The sequence below is a fragment of the Lates calcarifer genome, linkage group LG17, assembly GCF_001640805.2.
Source record: "Lates calcarifer isolate ASB-BC8 linkage group LG17, TLL_Latcal_v3, whole genome shotgun sequence".
NCBI classification, from domain to species: domain Eukaryota; kingdom Metazoa; phylum Chordata; class Actinopteri; family Centropomidae; genus Lates; species Lates calcarifer.
The window spans coordinates 26,623,763-26,641,061 of NC_066849.1; the positions used below are offsets into that span (position 1 = coordinate 26,623,763).

The 17,299-nt window shown below is 44.5% G+C and overlaps 1 protein-coding gene across 1 annotated transcript in view; it reads right to left on the minus strand.

The window, feature by feature from the left end:
• Positions 1–975: 975 nt before the first annotated feature.
• pde4dip (phosphodiesterase 4D interacting protein) overlaps positions 976–17,299 on the minus strand; it is a 71,922-nt gene continuing 55,598 nt past the window's right edge. Inside the window, 19 exon segments of the mRNA XM_018676749.2 lie at positions 976–3,279; positions 4,351–4,468; positions 4,698–4,744; positions 5,128–5,266; positions 5,854–6,167; positions 6,287–6,376; positions 6,474–6,596; positions 6,707–6,831; positions 6,983–7,172; positions 7,368–7,487; positions 7,673–7,804; positions 7,919–8,203; positions 8,749–8,943; positions 9,077–9,226; positions 9,657–9,928; positions 15,626–15,674; positions 15,779–16,014; positions 16,527–16,760; positions 16,762–16,984. Of these exon segments, the coding sequence (XP_018532265.1) occupies positions 3,122–3,279; positions 4,351–4,468; positions 4,698–4,744; positions 5,128–5,266; positions 5,854–6,167; positions 6,287–6,376; positions 6,474–6,596; positions 6,707–6,831; positions 6,983–7,172; positions 7,368–7,487; positions 7,673–7,804; positions 7,919–8,203; positions 8,749–8,943; positions 9,077–9,226; positions 9,657–9,928; positions 15,626–15,674; positions 15,779–16,014; positions 16,527–16,760; positions 16,762–16,984 (3,200 nt within the window). The 3' untranslated portion in view covers positions 976–3,121.

Below are 17,299 nucleotides of genomic sequence, written 5' to 3' on the forward strand. Positions count from 1 at the left end.
TTATAAATAATTTAAGAGAGCCAGAAATAATAATAATAATAATCTTTGAATCTTGTATTTAAATAAGCAGCCTAATATAGACAGAAGGGTATTCAACGAGTATTAGCAATCAACTGATTAATATCACTTTTTGTTTGGGAAAAGAGGATTATACATACTGTACTTTGGGAAATCTTTACAAGGATTAATTGTATCTAATCTAATCTAAATCTAATTTAAATATTAATAATGCCATAAGATATGGATGAAGTAACTAAAAGCTGTGGTTGACATAATAATAATAATAATTTTGTCAACATTTCCCAGCAGCTGAATTTACAGCAGTTATGCGTTTTATTTTGAAATCCCACTAATCTTCTTCCTGTCTCTGATCTGAGCTTCACCCACTGACACAGCTTTTTGATTGTTTGACTCTTCATGTAAAATTCCACACACACTTTCTAACTATGTTAAACTTAGAAAATAGATAAAGTACATTTTAATGTGAGTCATTTAGATTTATTTTCAATGCCTTCAGTTTGTGTGTGTGTGTGTGTGTGTGTGTGTGTGTGTGTGTGTGTGTGTGTGTGTGAGATTATTATTAGTTTTGTTGGAGTCTGCTGCCACCTGCTGACAAACAATACAAACACTCTGAACACGTGTTTTCACTCCATGTGCACAGTGTGTGTGTTTTAGTCATTTCTGTGTTTATTACAATTATCAGTGTGATTTTTTTTTTCTAATTAAGGATCATCTGTAACACCCTCAAGTTATTGTGATGATAATTAATTGAGATAGATGAGACCATAAATGATTTCTTCACTGTGACGTTTACTTTTAAAAACTGTGCTGTATAAATACATGTGTGTTGTCTTGTCTTGTTTTGTTCCCCCAGTAAGAAAACACGATTATAAAAAATAATAATTCATCCTTCTTTGCAGACGGTGATGTAAAAAGTGTTACAGTTGATCAAAAAAAGACAACAAAGACAGAGGATGTTTTGTCCCCTTTTATTGAAAAGGTTCTTTTCTTTCTTTTTAACCCAAATCATTTTTATTAAAGAGAACATGCATAAAAATACAGCCAGTCTTTAACCAAAGACCATCTCTTCTCTCACAGCACTGATGTACACACTCCCTTTAATATTTACATACATGAACTGTGGTTCCTAAGACCACAAAGACACTAAGAAAGACACGGAGTTTGACCTTTGACCTGTGGGGAATTACACAAAAGATTATTTTAACTTTATGATTTTACACCTGATTTGACAACATACAAGTTGCTCACTTTGGTTCATCTTATTGCTTAACAAACAAATCATTACAGTGTTTTTTTCTGCTGTGACTTTGCTTTTTCATGTTGTATATAAAGCTCTGATTCATATTAAGCCAGAAATGAGAGGGCCAGAAAACTGCTTCAGTAAAATTATTTAAATCCTAAAACAGATGACACTGATGATGGCACTTTAATACCCAGGCCTAATACATCAACAAAAAGCAACCACAAAGGTAATATTGCACAGGAACCCAAAAATTGCATATTTCAGTAAAAGTAGTAGAGGGCAGTGAAGCCACAGTTCATGCACAAAAAGAAACAGGTCTATTAATGTACAGAAAAATGTACTAAAACTTAAAAAAGGGGGATAAAAGTTTTAGAAGCCAGTGTGATATTACAGCTAACTGCAGAAAAGTTTGTTTGCACAGTGAATGTCAGCGTCCTGCAGACGTTTTAGAGAAAATATCTCAATTTTTCCAGAAGTGATTGTCATCTTGAGGGAAATTCAACCATAAAAAGATTCACAAATTTAGCACAAAAAAGAAAGAAAAACACCTAAAGGATAAAAAAAAGATTTTTTTTAAAAAGATAAAAGCCTGGTCCATTTTTTAGTCACAAAAATGAAATGTCATCTTTTGGACCGTGCACTAAAAATTCATTTCTTTCCATGACAGATTGTCTGACAGGTCACTGAAGGCATCACACAAACTGCTGAGCAGCCTGATGACTGCAGTCTGTAACATGTGCTTGTTTTCATTAACACTGGTTTACTAAGATGCTGCACAGCACAGCAGCTTCATCAGAAGGCTTTTCCAACACTGCAGGTCCGTGTTTCAGCAGGAAGAACTGGGTTGGACCCTTTTTTAAAGAGAATATCCTCAGAGAACTGACTCCATATCTAACAGTAACACTGTGGAGTTTGTGGACAGTGAGAGAAAAATCCTATGTTGGTGTTTATTTGACAGTAAATGCAAGAGAACACCATCTACCAGCTATATCTACGCTGTTTTTCCTTTTATCAGTAGTTGGCCATTTTTATGACATTATTCATACAATTAGGACAAAACAAAAACATATCTACTGTACTGTCAGAGTATGGCTTTGTTTCCACAAGCTGCTCAAACCACATGCAACTACGCTACACACTAACTACAAACACAAGCTTCAACAGAAGCTGAGAGGAAGCACTTTGCAGTTTGGTTTTGGCTTTTTCAAAGCCTCCTTTGTCCTGCTGGCATCAAGTGGATTTTTATTTCTGTTTCTTGAATCCCTGCTGAAGAACAAGGCTGAAGTTGGAGTCTGATCAGCAGCCGCTGGTTCGCAAGTCGATGGCAAACTTAAGGGAGAATTTGTTTTTAAACCGTCAGTGTCAAACAGGGACTAGATATCTTATAAAAAGCCAGTTTCTGAAAAATGTTTTGCTGCCTAGACCACATTAGACCAGGTCTACATCAAAAAATGCTGCAGCCAGACTTAACACACCTGAGCTAAATTACCCCCGAGAGTCCCAACACTGTTTTAAACCTGGTGTTTGTATTTTGTGAAAACTGATAAAAGGCTTAATCAGAAGTCAACTTCAGCCGAACTCAGACTGGTCTCATATAAATGAGAAAAACACTTCAGTTGTCGGCCTCAACTAAAGGTCTCACAACACCTACACCTAAAACAATTACAATCATTCACACCCATAAACCATCATCATCCAGCAGAAACCCAACAACACAAACATTCATCACACACTCACAAACAACATCACTCAACTGAAATGTTTCTCCTGACGATACGAGAGCCAGAATTTCCAGCATTCTCCGTTTGAACAGGAAACAACGATGATGACGATGACGAGGAACTCTGGGCTGGTGCACTACAGGAAGACTGCCTGCAGGGGGCGCTGGTGGTGAGCAGGTGCCAGGACAGCAGAGGAGGAGGAGGAGGAGGAGGAGGAGATGGAGGAGGATGTTTGGGGAGTCACGACACTCCAACGAGGAGAGGAGAGCTCCCAGAAGCCTCCTGTGTTTTGTCCTGAGATGGAAGAGGAATCAGAGTTTTACATGTCACTTCTGCTAAACTTCACACGTCCAGGCAGAAACATTTCTGATCAAACATTCCCTCAAAGTAGGAATTACATCCTTTGAACTTAATTCATTCCCTCAAATATGCACAGCCTTAATCCCACATGTCCTTGTCACCTGTGCTGTCTGTTTCATCACAAACACTGTAATTAGAAGATGTAATTCTTGGTTCGGTGTACAAATTATTAATTTGAGGGATGTTAGTCGTTTGAAGGGAATGTTTCTCCCCTCACATCCTCAGACTCGGTAATAATTCCCAGTGTAAATGCATCTTGTGGAGTTTAAAACATTCACTTTTCCTCATGTTCTTCCTCCCTCTCTCATTTCACCTCATTTTTATGTTTGATCTCCATGTTTTATGTTTTGCACAAACGTCACATCTGCCTCTCACGTCTCTGCAGTCAGACAGTGTAAACCAATACTGTGTGTTAATTCAGCACAGCATACAAACACCTCAGAGACCTGTGAATTAAATCACTCTTCCACAGCACCAGAACTGATCAAAAACTCCACAAGGTGCCTTTAAACTGAAATCACAGATTTCAAAGCAAAGATCATCGTCAGAGTGATTTAAAGTATATTTTAATATTTTTCATGACTAAAAAAAGAATGATGGTGTTTGCAGATGTATTAGAAATGCTGCTTTAGCCTTGAAGCCTGTAACATGTTTGACAGCTGAGTCCACAGAGGCGTTCAGGCACAGCGATAAAAATACTTGTTAACTGCAGCTACAAGCCAAGGACGGTGTTCTGTTAGCAGTGGTGTTAAAGAATAAGGAGGATGCGTGGCAGATGCAGGTTTGTATTTAAACTGCTCATTATGACATTAGCTGTGCTGCTCGTCTCTGGTGGACGTTCTTTTCAGCACATTCAACATGACAAGATGCAACACGATGCATGTTTGGAGATGAGGAGACATTAGCTAAAAACTCCAAGTGAATCTGTGAAAATAACTACATGCAGAAATATATTTGTTGCTGTCAGAACACTGCAGTGAACACAGCAAAGCCAGGGGACTGTACCTTTAACAGACCAGGGGTGTGAGGAAGAAGAGGAGGAAGAGGAGGAGGAAGAGGAGTGGGAGGGAGGGGGGAGGGAGAGAGAAGCTCGGCGCAGGGAGGAAATCCTGAGCTCGTTCTCCTGAGGAGACTCAGCAGGAGGAGAGAGAGCGTTACAGAGACAAGAAGGAAGGAAGGATTTTCACTTTTAATGATCCACCTTTGGTCGTTTTTCTGTGCTTATTAAGAAAAACAAGTGTGAACCATCACCTCCTCCAACACCTGAGCTATTCTCACCTCCTACAATAAAAGGTTCATTATGCTCAATGATGTGAAAACCAGTGTTAACATGTGAGAACTCACGAGCTCACCTGTAAGTTCGTCTTGGCTTTCTTCAAGACGTCCCGTGTTCTCGACACTGTGAACAAACACACAGTAACTGTGAGTCAGAGTGAGTCTGCAGAAACTTTCAGATGTGCAGGAAAATACAGAAGTGTGGGAGGAAAGAAGAGGAGAAACAGAGCTGCTGCAGATGATGATGAAAGATCTTCGTCATCATATCTCAGGATAATTCCTCTTTTTCATAGCTCTGCTTCTCTGACTGGATCAAAGTGTTAGAGATCTCCTCTCTTACAGATCAAATAAGGACAGATTAGAAGGAGAGAAATGCAAATATGATTACTGATCTGTTATTACTGAGAGCTTCAGGATTATTATTCATTTCTTTAGAATTAATAAACAGCAGTATGATGGATGTTTTGTATGTGCTGCTAGAAATCCGTAGGGACATCAGTGACTCACGTTGGCTGACTATAAAGTGCTCCATGCTATCTTTGGTGCGGTTGGAGCTCTTCACTCTCTCCATGGCGTCCTTTAGAGCCTCCTCTTGTTCTGAGAGCCTCAGACGGAGAGAGACGACCTCCTCCCTCAGAGACTGATCCTAGAAACACACAAACATTCACTCAGCACACAGCACACTGGATGAAAGCAGCTGCAAACGCTGCAGGTATTTAGTCTGATATTATGTCCTTCAGGACAAAAACCACTGCACTCCTGAAAGAGAGGAATATTCACTTGTCTTCAATACATATTCTGTGTTGTTGTGTGGTTTCTTCCCAAGAGTGAAGTGTCAATTAGTCAGTTTTAGAGTTTCTGAAAGGTGTATTTTTGAAACGTTCTCAGAAATCTTGTATTATTACCTAAGAAGTATGATAATAACCTCGGTCCTGCTGGCTGAATATGAGCCTGAATTACTGGATAAAAATTTCTTTATAGGTTTTACACTAAGTCCTTTAGACTTTAGTCTCCAGTGATTCAGTCATTACTTCCTGGAACTACATTTTGCTGCCAAGAAATATTAGCCAGTGTGTTAGAAACTCTAAAAGTTGCACTGACTTCACTAAGAGATCAAAGACAGCAGGCTCTCAAACTCCTGCCCTGCTCCTTTGCTCCATTACATCAGACTCTACTCTCAGATTTCTCTCTGTAACCACGATTTGGACGCTGGGACTTGGCGTTGGTTCTGACCTGTTTGGTTTCCTCAGAGTTTGGCAGAGCCGCCCTCCAGAACATCCGCAGCAGAGAGTCGGCCTCCTCCAGGATCTGTCGCAGGGTTTTAGTGTCAGACAGCAGCTTCCTCACTGAACCAGAGTCTAGACTGAACTCCTGCAGGGCTGGGACAGTCAGGGAATGGAGGGCTGCCTCCATCTTGCAGAGCAGGGCACTGCCCTCCAGGATCTGCTGCTGCAGAGCCTTGAAGTCGTCGATGTGGCCCACCGCGTGGCGGCCGTGACAGTTGGCGAAGGAACCGTCTGGAACTTGGCCCTGCGGGGTCGAGGCTGCTGGGAAGGAAGACAGGAACAAGGACAGGAGAGAAGTAAAACAGTGGAATTAGTGTCAAATATCTGGAGGTAAATGAGATGGACAACGGTGCTTTGTTAAGGAAAAGGAAATTTCTCACCAGTTTCTTCTGCATGTTTCTGCACAGAACGCAGAGGAGAGGAAGGACTGACGAGTCCAGTGTCTCTTACAGGTGGAGAGGGAACGTTGTCTGTGGAGAAAGATTTTTATCAGTAATGTCCTGCAGTATTTACTAACAACAGTATTTACTGTGATCTTGTTTTATTGCAGGTGTCAGACACACTGACCGTTGAAGAGCTGCCTCCTGGCTGCAGGCTGTCCGCTCAGCTGCTGCTCCAGCTGAATGTGCAGCTCTCTGGGGTCAAAGGTGGCAGCGCTGTGTCCCGTCTGGACACTGTCACTGACCCGACCTGCTCAGAAACAAACACGATGAGTAAAAGTTTGCCCTCATTTTTCTACTTTTGTATCAGCTGTTTAAGGTTTTAACTGGTTTTAACTAGTGCACGAGGCGACCTCTTACCTGAGTGTGTGTTGTTGGTGACTCCGCCCACCCTGTGGTACACCTGCAGCTCACACTGAAGAGAGTGGACCAGACTGCGGCTCTCACACAGCTGCTGCTGGAGGACGCTCACGTCGTGCTGGAGTCTGTCAACACACAAATGAAACCACACGGTGATTCATTTATTCTCATCGTATCCAGCTCTACCTATGTGATCGAACAAGCAGCTCACTTGCATTTCTACACTTAGAGGGCTCTAACTAACACATTACCCAAACCTTCACCACAGACACACACCTGTTGATGGTTTCCTGGTTCCTCTGTCGGTCCTGTTTCAGTTGTGTGATCTCCAGGTTGTGAGCTTCAGCCTCAGCCTGTAGCTTCCTGCTTTGCTCCGCCCACCTCTCCACCTCTAGTTCCGCCTCCTTCAACCTGGCCCGCTCCAGGAGCGCCGCCTCCCTCAGCTGATCCACCTCCTTACTGCCCTCTGCAGGGGTACAGGGGACAGTACAGAGCTGAGCACGTCACCTGACACAGACCTGAGCAGAAACTGCTGATAACTTCTGTCTGATCACGTCACTTTACACGACTGCATCCCTTCTAAAACCCTTAAATAAGGTCAGAAATATCAGGGCTGTGTTTCCTCCACACTCTCTGGCTCTGACTCAGCTGGTGATTGTACCTCTGGTGGCCTGTTTCAGCTGGTTTTGCAGACTGACGTTCTCCTCCTTCAGAAGTCTGATCTCACTGGAGAGCTGGCCCACCGAGTCCAGACCCTGGATGTAGATGTTGGTAGGAGCACCTGGAGAAGAGGAGGACAGGGAGGAGATAACGGAGGGATAAAACTCTGTCATCATTATGTAGCTTTTTCCTGGAAATATATGAAAACACTGACAGCTCCCTTCAGTTAACCAAGGGTAGGTAACATCTGAAAACCAGTTCAGGATCTATAGATTCTGTTGTTCAGTGCCTGTCGTGTTCTGTTACCTTTCTCTGAGGCGGTGCGGGCCAGTCTGTCCTCCAGCTGCTGCCGGAGGCGGTCGTTGGTCTGGATGGAGTCCTCCAGTCTCTGCCTCAGACTCCTGACCTCTCTCAGATGTTCCTTCATCAGGTCTGAACCTACAGACAAAAACACAATACGTCTCTGTTAGAGCTCACCATGTCGTTTCTGACATTCTCTAAACCAAACGTCGGCAGTGAACACTCAGACCAAAGCTTTAACCTGCTCTCTACCTGTGTGGCTGGTGCCTGACTGGTACCCTGATGATCCTGACGACAGGTCAGCTCCAAGTCGCACTGGTCGAGCACCATAGGCCACATCAAACAAAGCACTGCTCTCCAGCAGGCTGGCCCCAGCTTTCATTGCTAAGCTGGCATCTAGGCTGCTGCTGCTCGCAGCGCTGCCGAAAGGAGAAGGCTGGTATCCATGGAAGGAGAGAGGCAAGAAGGTGGAAGGGTCCGACTGCTGGTGGGTAAAAGGGAAACCTTGAAGAGGTTTGGACTGGGGAGTGGAAAACCCTGTGGAGGAGGAAAAAATAAAAGAAAGAAATAAAAGAACCAGCTGATGAATGAAGGATAACGCCACAGAAACACTGAAAAATGACTGCGTGTTAATGAGACACAAAGAAGGAGAGAGTAAAAGACTGAGAGAGAGATGAGGGGATTTCTTCTGACATACAGGGAACGAGTTTGTTAATCAGTCCAACAAAATCTCTCTGGATTGAGGTTTTCAAAGCTCCACTCCTCATCAGTGTTGTAGGATCACAGCAAATCCTTCTCCAGCTGGGTGCTCTGGGCTCATTAAGCATCAAGTGAAGTCATTTAATGAGAAAGAAAGTAGAGTGTGATGAAGATAAAGGCAAAGAGAGGAGGGAAATTAAGGAAGAAAGAAAAGAGAGAAGCAGGGGCAGTTGGGGAGATGAGGATTATTAAAGCTGAGCGCAGAATAAATGCTGATGATGGTTTGATTTTGTGGAGCTACACAGTGTTACTGAGCTTCAAACTGTTAGTTTTTAACACACTCCCACACAAAAACCCATGCACACACAGTCTGACCCACGCACTCTCACTGTCTCCCAGCTGCCTCTGTAACATCTGCAGCTCCTGGTGCACCTCAGCCAGGGAGAAACCCACTCCCCCGCTGCCTCGGTAACGGGTTCGTGGGGTGGCGGGGAGGGGATGGAAGGACAAGGATGCACTTTGGGCAGAAGAGGAGAGAGGAGGCTGGAGCGGGGCAGAAGTGAAGAGTGAGGCTGGAGCTGGGAGGAGAAGAAGAAGAAGGAAAAGAACAGTGGAAAGATGAAACGAAAAGATGGACAGGACAAAACTGCACAAAGCAGCAGGTCGGAGGAATGAGAACAGCCAGGGCCTCGATCTCGAGCCCCTTCCTACCTGTCTGACTCTGCACGTCTGCAGGTCTGTGTGGCGAGCTGGGGCATTGCATGCTGGGACAGCTGTGGCAGGTGTGGGTTCTGTGGGATGAGGTGATGGATGGAGGGACAGACGAATGGCGTGACACGCTGCTACAGTGAGAGTGGCAATCTGGAAATGAGAAGAGTCTGAAGAGTCACCAGAGGACATGATGGATGGAGCAGACTGTGGACATGTGAGTTTCACCTTCAATAACTTCTGTGCTGGAAGCATCATACTGAGGTCACCTGACAGAAGTCAAGAGCCAGACTTAAATTCCACATATTTCCTCTTGTTAACCAATCCCATGAACAGATCCAAACTATTCCTGAATGAGTTCAAAGACCCAGCCTTCACCTTTAGGAATCAGAGAGTCTGGAGCTGAGAGCTTCAGGTACTGTACGCTTCTCCGAATGTAATAAGAGATGAACTAACATTGTTGATTTGGGTTTTTCAACATGTCAGTTATTGTGTTGAGTACACATACTGATCAGATACTCTATGCTTTATGTAGCAGTGTACAAACACACCTGAAGCTGGGTGATGTGTGCCGCGCTCTCACCTGTGCTGACTCTGGTCCGAGCCTCCTCCTGACCGAGCTCGCTGGCAGCGTCCACGTCGGAGCAAAGCTCCAGGTCCTCGTTGGTGGATCCATGCTCATCAGACACGTAGGAGATGCGATCCGACTGGTCGGTGGTGTCGGAGAGGGCGTGGCTGCTGCACGGCGTGTCAGAACGATGAGGGTGATGATGATGGTTGTGGTGGTGATGCTGGTTTAGTTTGGCGCGGAGAGACTCGATGACTTTGTCCTTCTGCTGCAGCTCTTTACTGAGCCTGGACACACACACAAGAAAACACACACATATACAATGAATTTAAGTTTAACTGTGTGGGTGTGATCAGGGTGTTCCTGTAACAGAGAACTTGACATCTGTGATATTACCTGAATAAATAAAGGTCAAGAAAATTTTACGTTTCAGTAATTTTGCATCCCGGCTTTACATGAATGGTTTCATCCATTTATCAACAAAATAATAAAGTCACTAAACAATGAAAACATACAAAGCTGATTCAATTTAATGTTGCCCTGAAAATATAAACTGCAAAAAGTAACTAAACTGATTCAGTTAAATGATTTGACTGAGGGAGCTTTTTAAACCACATCCATAGGGAACAGCTGGTGCAGACAGAGCCAGTCATTAATCAAATATACCTGAACTTGCTCCTACACTGGTCTGTCATCAGGTTTTGTTGTCAACACGCATGGAAACATAAAATCCAGGTGTAAATTAGTTAAAAACTGTCTCATACTTAAAGAGAATCCAGGTATTTTTTAATGTGCACCAAGAGAATCTGAGAATCTGAACTCCCCTGTGAATTAAAGGATAACGAGTATTAATGAATAATGATGCACCAGGTGTGTGAGTCACCTGCCTGCTGATCTGGACTTGTCCACATCGGCTTTGCTGACTGCATCGTGAAGCCTCTTAGTGACTTATACATACATGACATGCATCACATCGTGCAGGTGAACATGCTGAATCATATATATTCACGCTGATGGAAGGACAGACGTACGGAGGGAGGTGGAGGGACGGCAGGACAAACGACACGCTCCCAAATAGTGACACAGTGTGTTTATGCAGCGTGTGTCCTACAGCTGATTTAATTAATTGCGACGTGTTGGTGCACAGATGCTGAGGTTAAGGTCATTCATCTAAATCAATGACAGGCTGATACACACATGCAATGAACACACACACACACACACATATTTACAGACTAACATGTCATTTCAGCATTAAAGTCGATTTTCTTTCTTTGGTGAAGTAAAATGAGAAAAACTTTATTAATATCATGTCTGTGTGCTAAGTACAGTGCTGAAGTCAGACAGCGTGGTTCCTTTAGCCTAGCATAAATGCTGCATTCATGCACTGTTGGACAAGAAAAACACCCTGGTTAGCTTTAGCGCTTTAGCTCCTGTGTATCCCATCTTTTTCTTATTTGTAATCACTAAAAAACCCCAAAGGCCAACTTCTGTTTTCAGCCTTTAAAGGCGCTATGTGTAAGTTTTCTCTGCTGCCAAACGTGGTTTCTTGCCGGGAGCAGGTGGTGGCGATGGTCGCTCGTCAAGAGCTTCAGTCGTTGTGTTTTCTATACAAGGTTAGAAAATGCCTTCTGAGCAGCCCTTCTTCTTCAGGGCAGCCTGGATGCTAAAGTGAGTTGCTATCAGAAAGTGACAAGATGGGCTAGCTGGGCTGGGGCTAACTAGGTTAGCATGCTAACTATGGTAGACGAGAAGAAGTGATAGAACTAGAAGCGAAGCGTTGGAGACGGTTCTCGGTGAGTAAAGGAAGGAAGTTTGATAATGAACTCACAACGTTCCCTCTAGACTGGTAAGTGAATGTAACATAATGGCGTCGTAGCGATAGCAAAACTTACAAATAGCTCCTTTAATAGATCTGCATTTAGGTGTGCAAATAGGTTAGAGTTAGTCCACGATGTGGTTAGTCTAAATCAGCATTTTTAGCTCTTTCTGAAGAAAATTCAAAACCAACCAACATCAATAAAGCTAATGCATAAGCAGAAATGTAAAACCAACAACTATTTTGTACTGAACAACAGTCAGAGCAGTGAAGTACTGAGCAGAGGGATGCTAAGCTAGGCTAACCACGTATTGAGTTAATGCACAGACATGAGACTTTTACTCAGCTTTATTGTACAGACGTATTTGGGGACTTTGGTGGATCTTACTTGTCGAGCTGAGTGAGCAGTGCCCTCCTCTCCCTGTCAGTGTGTTTCTTCAGCAGCAGCAGCTCTCTCTCCTGAGCCTTCCACTCCCACAGAGAGAAGGAGAACAGAGAGTCTCTGTACAGCGGGCTGCTCTTCGACAGCATGGCCTTCCACAGAGGAGCCATCACCCACCTGCAGCCCCCCCACACACACCCCCTCTGCTTCCCCCAGGCCAGAGGCCCTCTGTCTGGCTACTGTCGGGTCATGCTACCTGTCTGCCCTCCTCTCACTCAGACTCCTGCGTCGTTTAAAACTTTCTCAGTTGCAGTTTTTCTTCCCGGCTGCGTCTCCAGAGGAAACCGAGCGTGGGTCATTAGCTTAGCGGCCGAGGTCCTGACCCCCGAGTGTGTGTGGCAGCAGGTGCAGTGGACAGGCAGAGCGTGAGCGAGGGATAAAGGGATGACTGAGCGTGTGGACGATCAGGTGAAAAGCAGAGTAAATCCCGATTAGGTTTTGGCTTCCCACAGAGATGGATTTTGATGGCTCCTTTCACACACACCTACACACACACATCCTAGGAGTGTGTGGTGACTGCAGGTGGTAACCCAAATAGATCCAGATCAGATTCTAACGATGTTAAAATCCCAAAGACAAATACAGCCTGAAGCCAGATTTTTTTGTGCACAATCTCACAGCAGATTTAAAGGATTTGTGCATTTGCTTGCATCCAAATGTTGCAGATCCAGCCACAGCAGATCAGTCAGACGGTTTGATGACAGGAACAGGAACAGGAACAGCTGCCAGCGTAGCTCAAGAAGATTTTATCCAAAGTGCAGCTCAAATAAAAGCACAGTTTTTAGATTTTACCCCACCAGCATGTGATGAGACTGAGCATGAAATGAATTGCTAAAGTACAAAATTAGTGACAGTTGTAGTTCTGTGCTGAACAAAAATTGAACTGCCTGAGGAAACCTGCAGCTGCACTGTCTCTCCTTTTTTGACTGTAACTCTGCTAAATTCTCCGCTCTCTCATTCTGCTGTCGCCCGCCTCAGGTCCTTAAATTAGTCTTTTTTGCAATGAAGTCTTGAATAGAGACCTGACTGTTTTGGACACAACCTCTCATCCCACCAGCAGCAGCAGTCCTGAGGGAGAAATGTAGTGACGCAAGAGCAGCATGAAGAGGGAGGAGAGGGAAAGAGGGATGTGCGTATTAACGGATGTCCGGATCCCGAGGGCTCGTGTGTTCACGCTCCGCCGACCATCAGAGAAAGAAACAGAAGCTGATTGAATGATCCACAAAGCAGCACTTCCCTCTTTCTCTGCTTGTTTGTGTGTTTGCAGAACACATCTGTCCACACATGCAAGCTTCCTCTCTGGTACAAGAGCGATTTCATAAAACGAGAAGTGTGGCTCTTCCTCTCAGGACTTGCTGAAAATGTAAAAAATGAGTCCCACGCTGAAAGAGGAAGCTTCAGGATGATCCTCGCTGGAAGAAAACTTTACATCCAGCTTCAGCCTGAGGGAAATCCCAGAGCCGGTGTATGAAGTAGATGGAGAAGCAGATGAAACCACACCATCCTCTGTCCACAAGTACAAAAGTGTCCAGTGTTATAGTGAGTAAACCTTACATAACAGCGATCAGAGCACAGCTGGATGTTTAGCACCATGTGCTGTTCCTGATACAGTGAAGCAAACTGATGCTCTCTCTGCCGGGCTCCATCCCTCTGCTGCTTCCTCTCACGTTTTCTCTCCCTCCCTCTCTCTCCCTCTCTCTCTCTGCAGCTAGCTGCTCCTGACCTATTTCCCTCCCCATTCGAGGTCTTAATAACTTAACCTGATTAGAGGCCATGTCAACATGCCCTGAGCCCAGCGCAGGCAGCAAAAGCCTCAGCAGCATTACACCATCAGTGCAGTCACACTCGTGTGTACTGTACATACACTTATCTCTGACGTGTTTCTAATTCTTCCACAGTCATGGAAAATATTCTCTTCAACATACAGTTTCCTTTTATTTCCACTTTAATAATGAAATCTTATTCCACACTGGCAGTGTTTGTTCTTCGCCACACGATTGTCTGTGCATCGACATGTTTATACGCACAATATGTCACTCAGTCTTAGTGTGAATTAACTTAATGCATAGGTTAATGTACCAGCTACACCCCCCCCCCACACACACACACACACACTGTATGTACACCCCCAGAATCAGATGGCTGTCGCAGAAACACACTCAGTAATTCTCCATCACATCTGGTCGACCATCTGTGCTACAACATGATGTTAGATTACTGCAGGCCTCTCTCTCTCTCTCTCTCTCTCTCTCTCTCTGAGGGACAGCTCTAATTATTCACAGAGCATTGTTTGTTTATTAGAGTTTGACCTGCACTCACCCTTTTCTACCCAGCAACAGTGGTGGGGCATTAAGGACATTGTTTTAACTCATTAACTCTAAGTAATGTCCACATGGTTTTATACAGCGGCTGTTAATGACCTGTCAGATATTCTTGCTGCAGATTCTCTGCCTCTCACTCAGGTATGAGAATCAAAGAGCTGTGTTATGAAACAGAATTAGGTGTCGTGTTACATGTGACTAAACATCCAGGACATTCATCACTCATCCAGCAGAGGTGAGAGGCTCAAAGCCTAACTGAACCATATTTCTACCTGAGGTTCATAAACCTCTCTAATCGATGAGGCTGGACTCTCTGTGTTCCTTGTACTAAACAATTCTCTACTGAAGAAACAGTCGTAATGAAAACGATGCACTGATGTCAGATTATTCACAGAAAGTGGGACTTTGAGCACCACATCCAGTCACCTGTCAACCAAACATTTCCTCTCCTTTAACTCTGGTTCGGTCTCCACCACCTTCTGAGAATCACTTGGTTCTTTCGGGACAAAAAGAGTTGTTGATAATCCTCTGTGGGCTAAAGACTACAGTTAATAATATTGTTTCTCTGGTGCTTCCTCTTTAGCTCTGCAGCAACAAATAACAGCATGTTGTCCTTTGTGTAATAAACAGAGAACCTACAGCAGCAGGCCTCTGTTCCTCTTGTATAACTCTGTTTGTCCTGATCTCACTTGTGCTGCTGTCCCTCTCTCATCGTGTCTCTCTTCCTCTTTTTGCTCTCTGCCTAATTAGCTGACCAATCAACTGGACAGTTGAGGTCCGCGCTCGGACATCAGCTGTGCCCCGCCGAGTTGTACGGTTCGGCTGAATGTTGGTGGTGGTCATGGCTCTGCCCTGCAGTGTTGTGACGTCAGAGGACTTTATGGTTTTGTAATGCAGACTTAAACCGCTGAGGGGCCGAGACGTCGAGCCAGCTGCGACCAGCAGCAGGAAATACGAGCTGGCACAGTGTGTGAGAAAAAAGCTTCATGTGAGAGCACAAAGCTGCAACACACACTTTTACCAACGAGCACAAAAATACATGGTTTGATTGATCCTTTCTAATCATATAAACAGATGCAAACCTCATCAGTTACATGACCTGTGTCTTCCTCACCACTGTGACACAGAGTCTCTGTCAGTGCTCTCAAAACATCCATAAATAACCACATCCACCAACATCCAGGTCTAAACCAGGCCACCCGCACTTTTCCTCCCTCATTAATTAGCCAATTAGCTGTTCCATTAATTAGCCGGGGAGGCCTCTGTTCATTATCGAGTGAGTATCTGATTACTCTGCCCCGAGGGACAAACATTGGCCACAGCGTCACACACACTGGTACTTTCCATTGACCAACATGAAATTCACAGATAACACACACACACAGAGTAAATGAGCACTGACCGGATGGCGAGCAGCTCTGTCTTCTCATCTGGATCTTCAGGATGATCTCCTGTGGATATAATATGATTTGTTTTAATGTAATCAGACAGTGTATAGACTCCAGTGGCAGCCTGTGACTGTGCACGATGACATAAAGAGAAGCAGGTGACTCACGTCCACTCATCTTGGCGCTGACTCTCTGTGCCAGAGCGCTGCTCTGAGCCAGCTGCTCCCTGAAGCTCTGGCCCATGTAGTAGTCGATGTCGTTGGCCCTCAGCAGCTCCTCGAAGGCCTTGGTGGTGTCTCCCAGGTGCTGGGTGAGGATGTTGCACACGCCCCGACCCTCCCTCAGCCGCTGACGGAGGTGAGACAGCTCTCTGGCCTGAGCCTGGATCAGAGTGTCAAATTTACTGCGGGAAGAAAAAAAGAGAGAAGACAGTTACTGTGAGATGATACATGAAAACATAACGGCAACCAGGACAGGCTTCAGTATAAACCAGGATCTGCATCTGTTTTATTCAAGGTATTTTAAAGCTTCGATCCTGTAATGTCTGTTACCACCTGTACACCAACAGAATCCTGTCACACTCCCTCCTCTGCTGAAAACATCATGTCAGAAACACTGTTTTCATTAGATTATTATGTCTGATTGCTTCCACTTTGCTGTATTTTTAACCACTAATAGGCTTTTATTAATCACTTCCTGCAGATTTTTCACATTAAAAGCCTTTAAGATGCTAATCCCTGCATTTCGTGGTGGACTCTCTGCAGGAAGTTAAACTGTTTGGAAAGATCATTTAGATAATTTGATGATATCTGTATTGTTTTTTTTCACTTAACTTTAACTGAACTAATGGAAGATGTTCTATTATACATGTACCAACTTTTTAAATAAATAAATAAGAGTTTTTCTGTCGCTCACCCCGGCCAGGTGGCAGACTTTGCGTCCTGCTCCACAGACTGCTTGCCTCCTTTCCTCAGCTGGTTCTCCAGTGCATCCACACGTGACACCAGCTCCTGGAGGCCTTTGTCTGGGTGGGGGTGACGAGGCGAAGCCAGCGGACCTCCGTCGGACGACTGCCAGCCCTCGTCGTCCTCTGTCCCGCTCTGTGAGGGCGAGGCCTGGAAGGACCAGTTGACCTTGCGAGGTGTGGAGGGTCCGATAGTCGCTGGAGGTGGAGAGGGAACGCAGGCGGCTCTGGAGGCCTCGGATCACTCCCTGAGAGCGAGACAGCTGCGAGCGAAGGTCCTCGACAAGACGCTGCAGAGACGACACCTCGTCTCCGGTGGTTTTAGTGAAGGTGGAGCTGCTGCTGCTGCTGGCAGGCCACCACTGGGAACCACAGTCAAGAGACGTACACATCTCCAGATCATCAAACTCTGTCAGGGAACACAGAGAAGACACACTCATCAGGTTCATTTATTATTTGTTTAACATTATTAGATCCATCCAGATAAATCTACTTCAACAGCTCTGTGATAAATCCTGACTTCACAAAGGTTTAGTTTGTGTTTAAACTGTTGTATAGATGTTGTTAAGCAGTTAGTTTTCAATGCTGTTGAAATGTAATATTTTACTCTCTATTATAGGATTTAAAAAGCTGTGGTTTTGCCTGATGTTTAAAGGAAGACGATGTTAATGTGTTTATGTTACCCTCTAACTGTTAGAGGTGTGATGTGCTGCCCTCCAGTGTT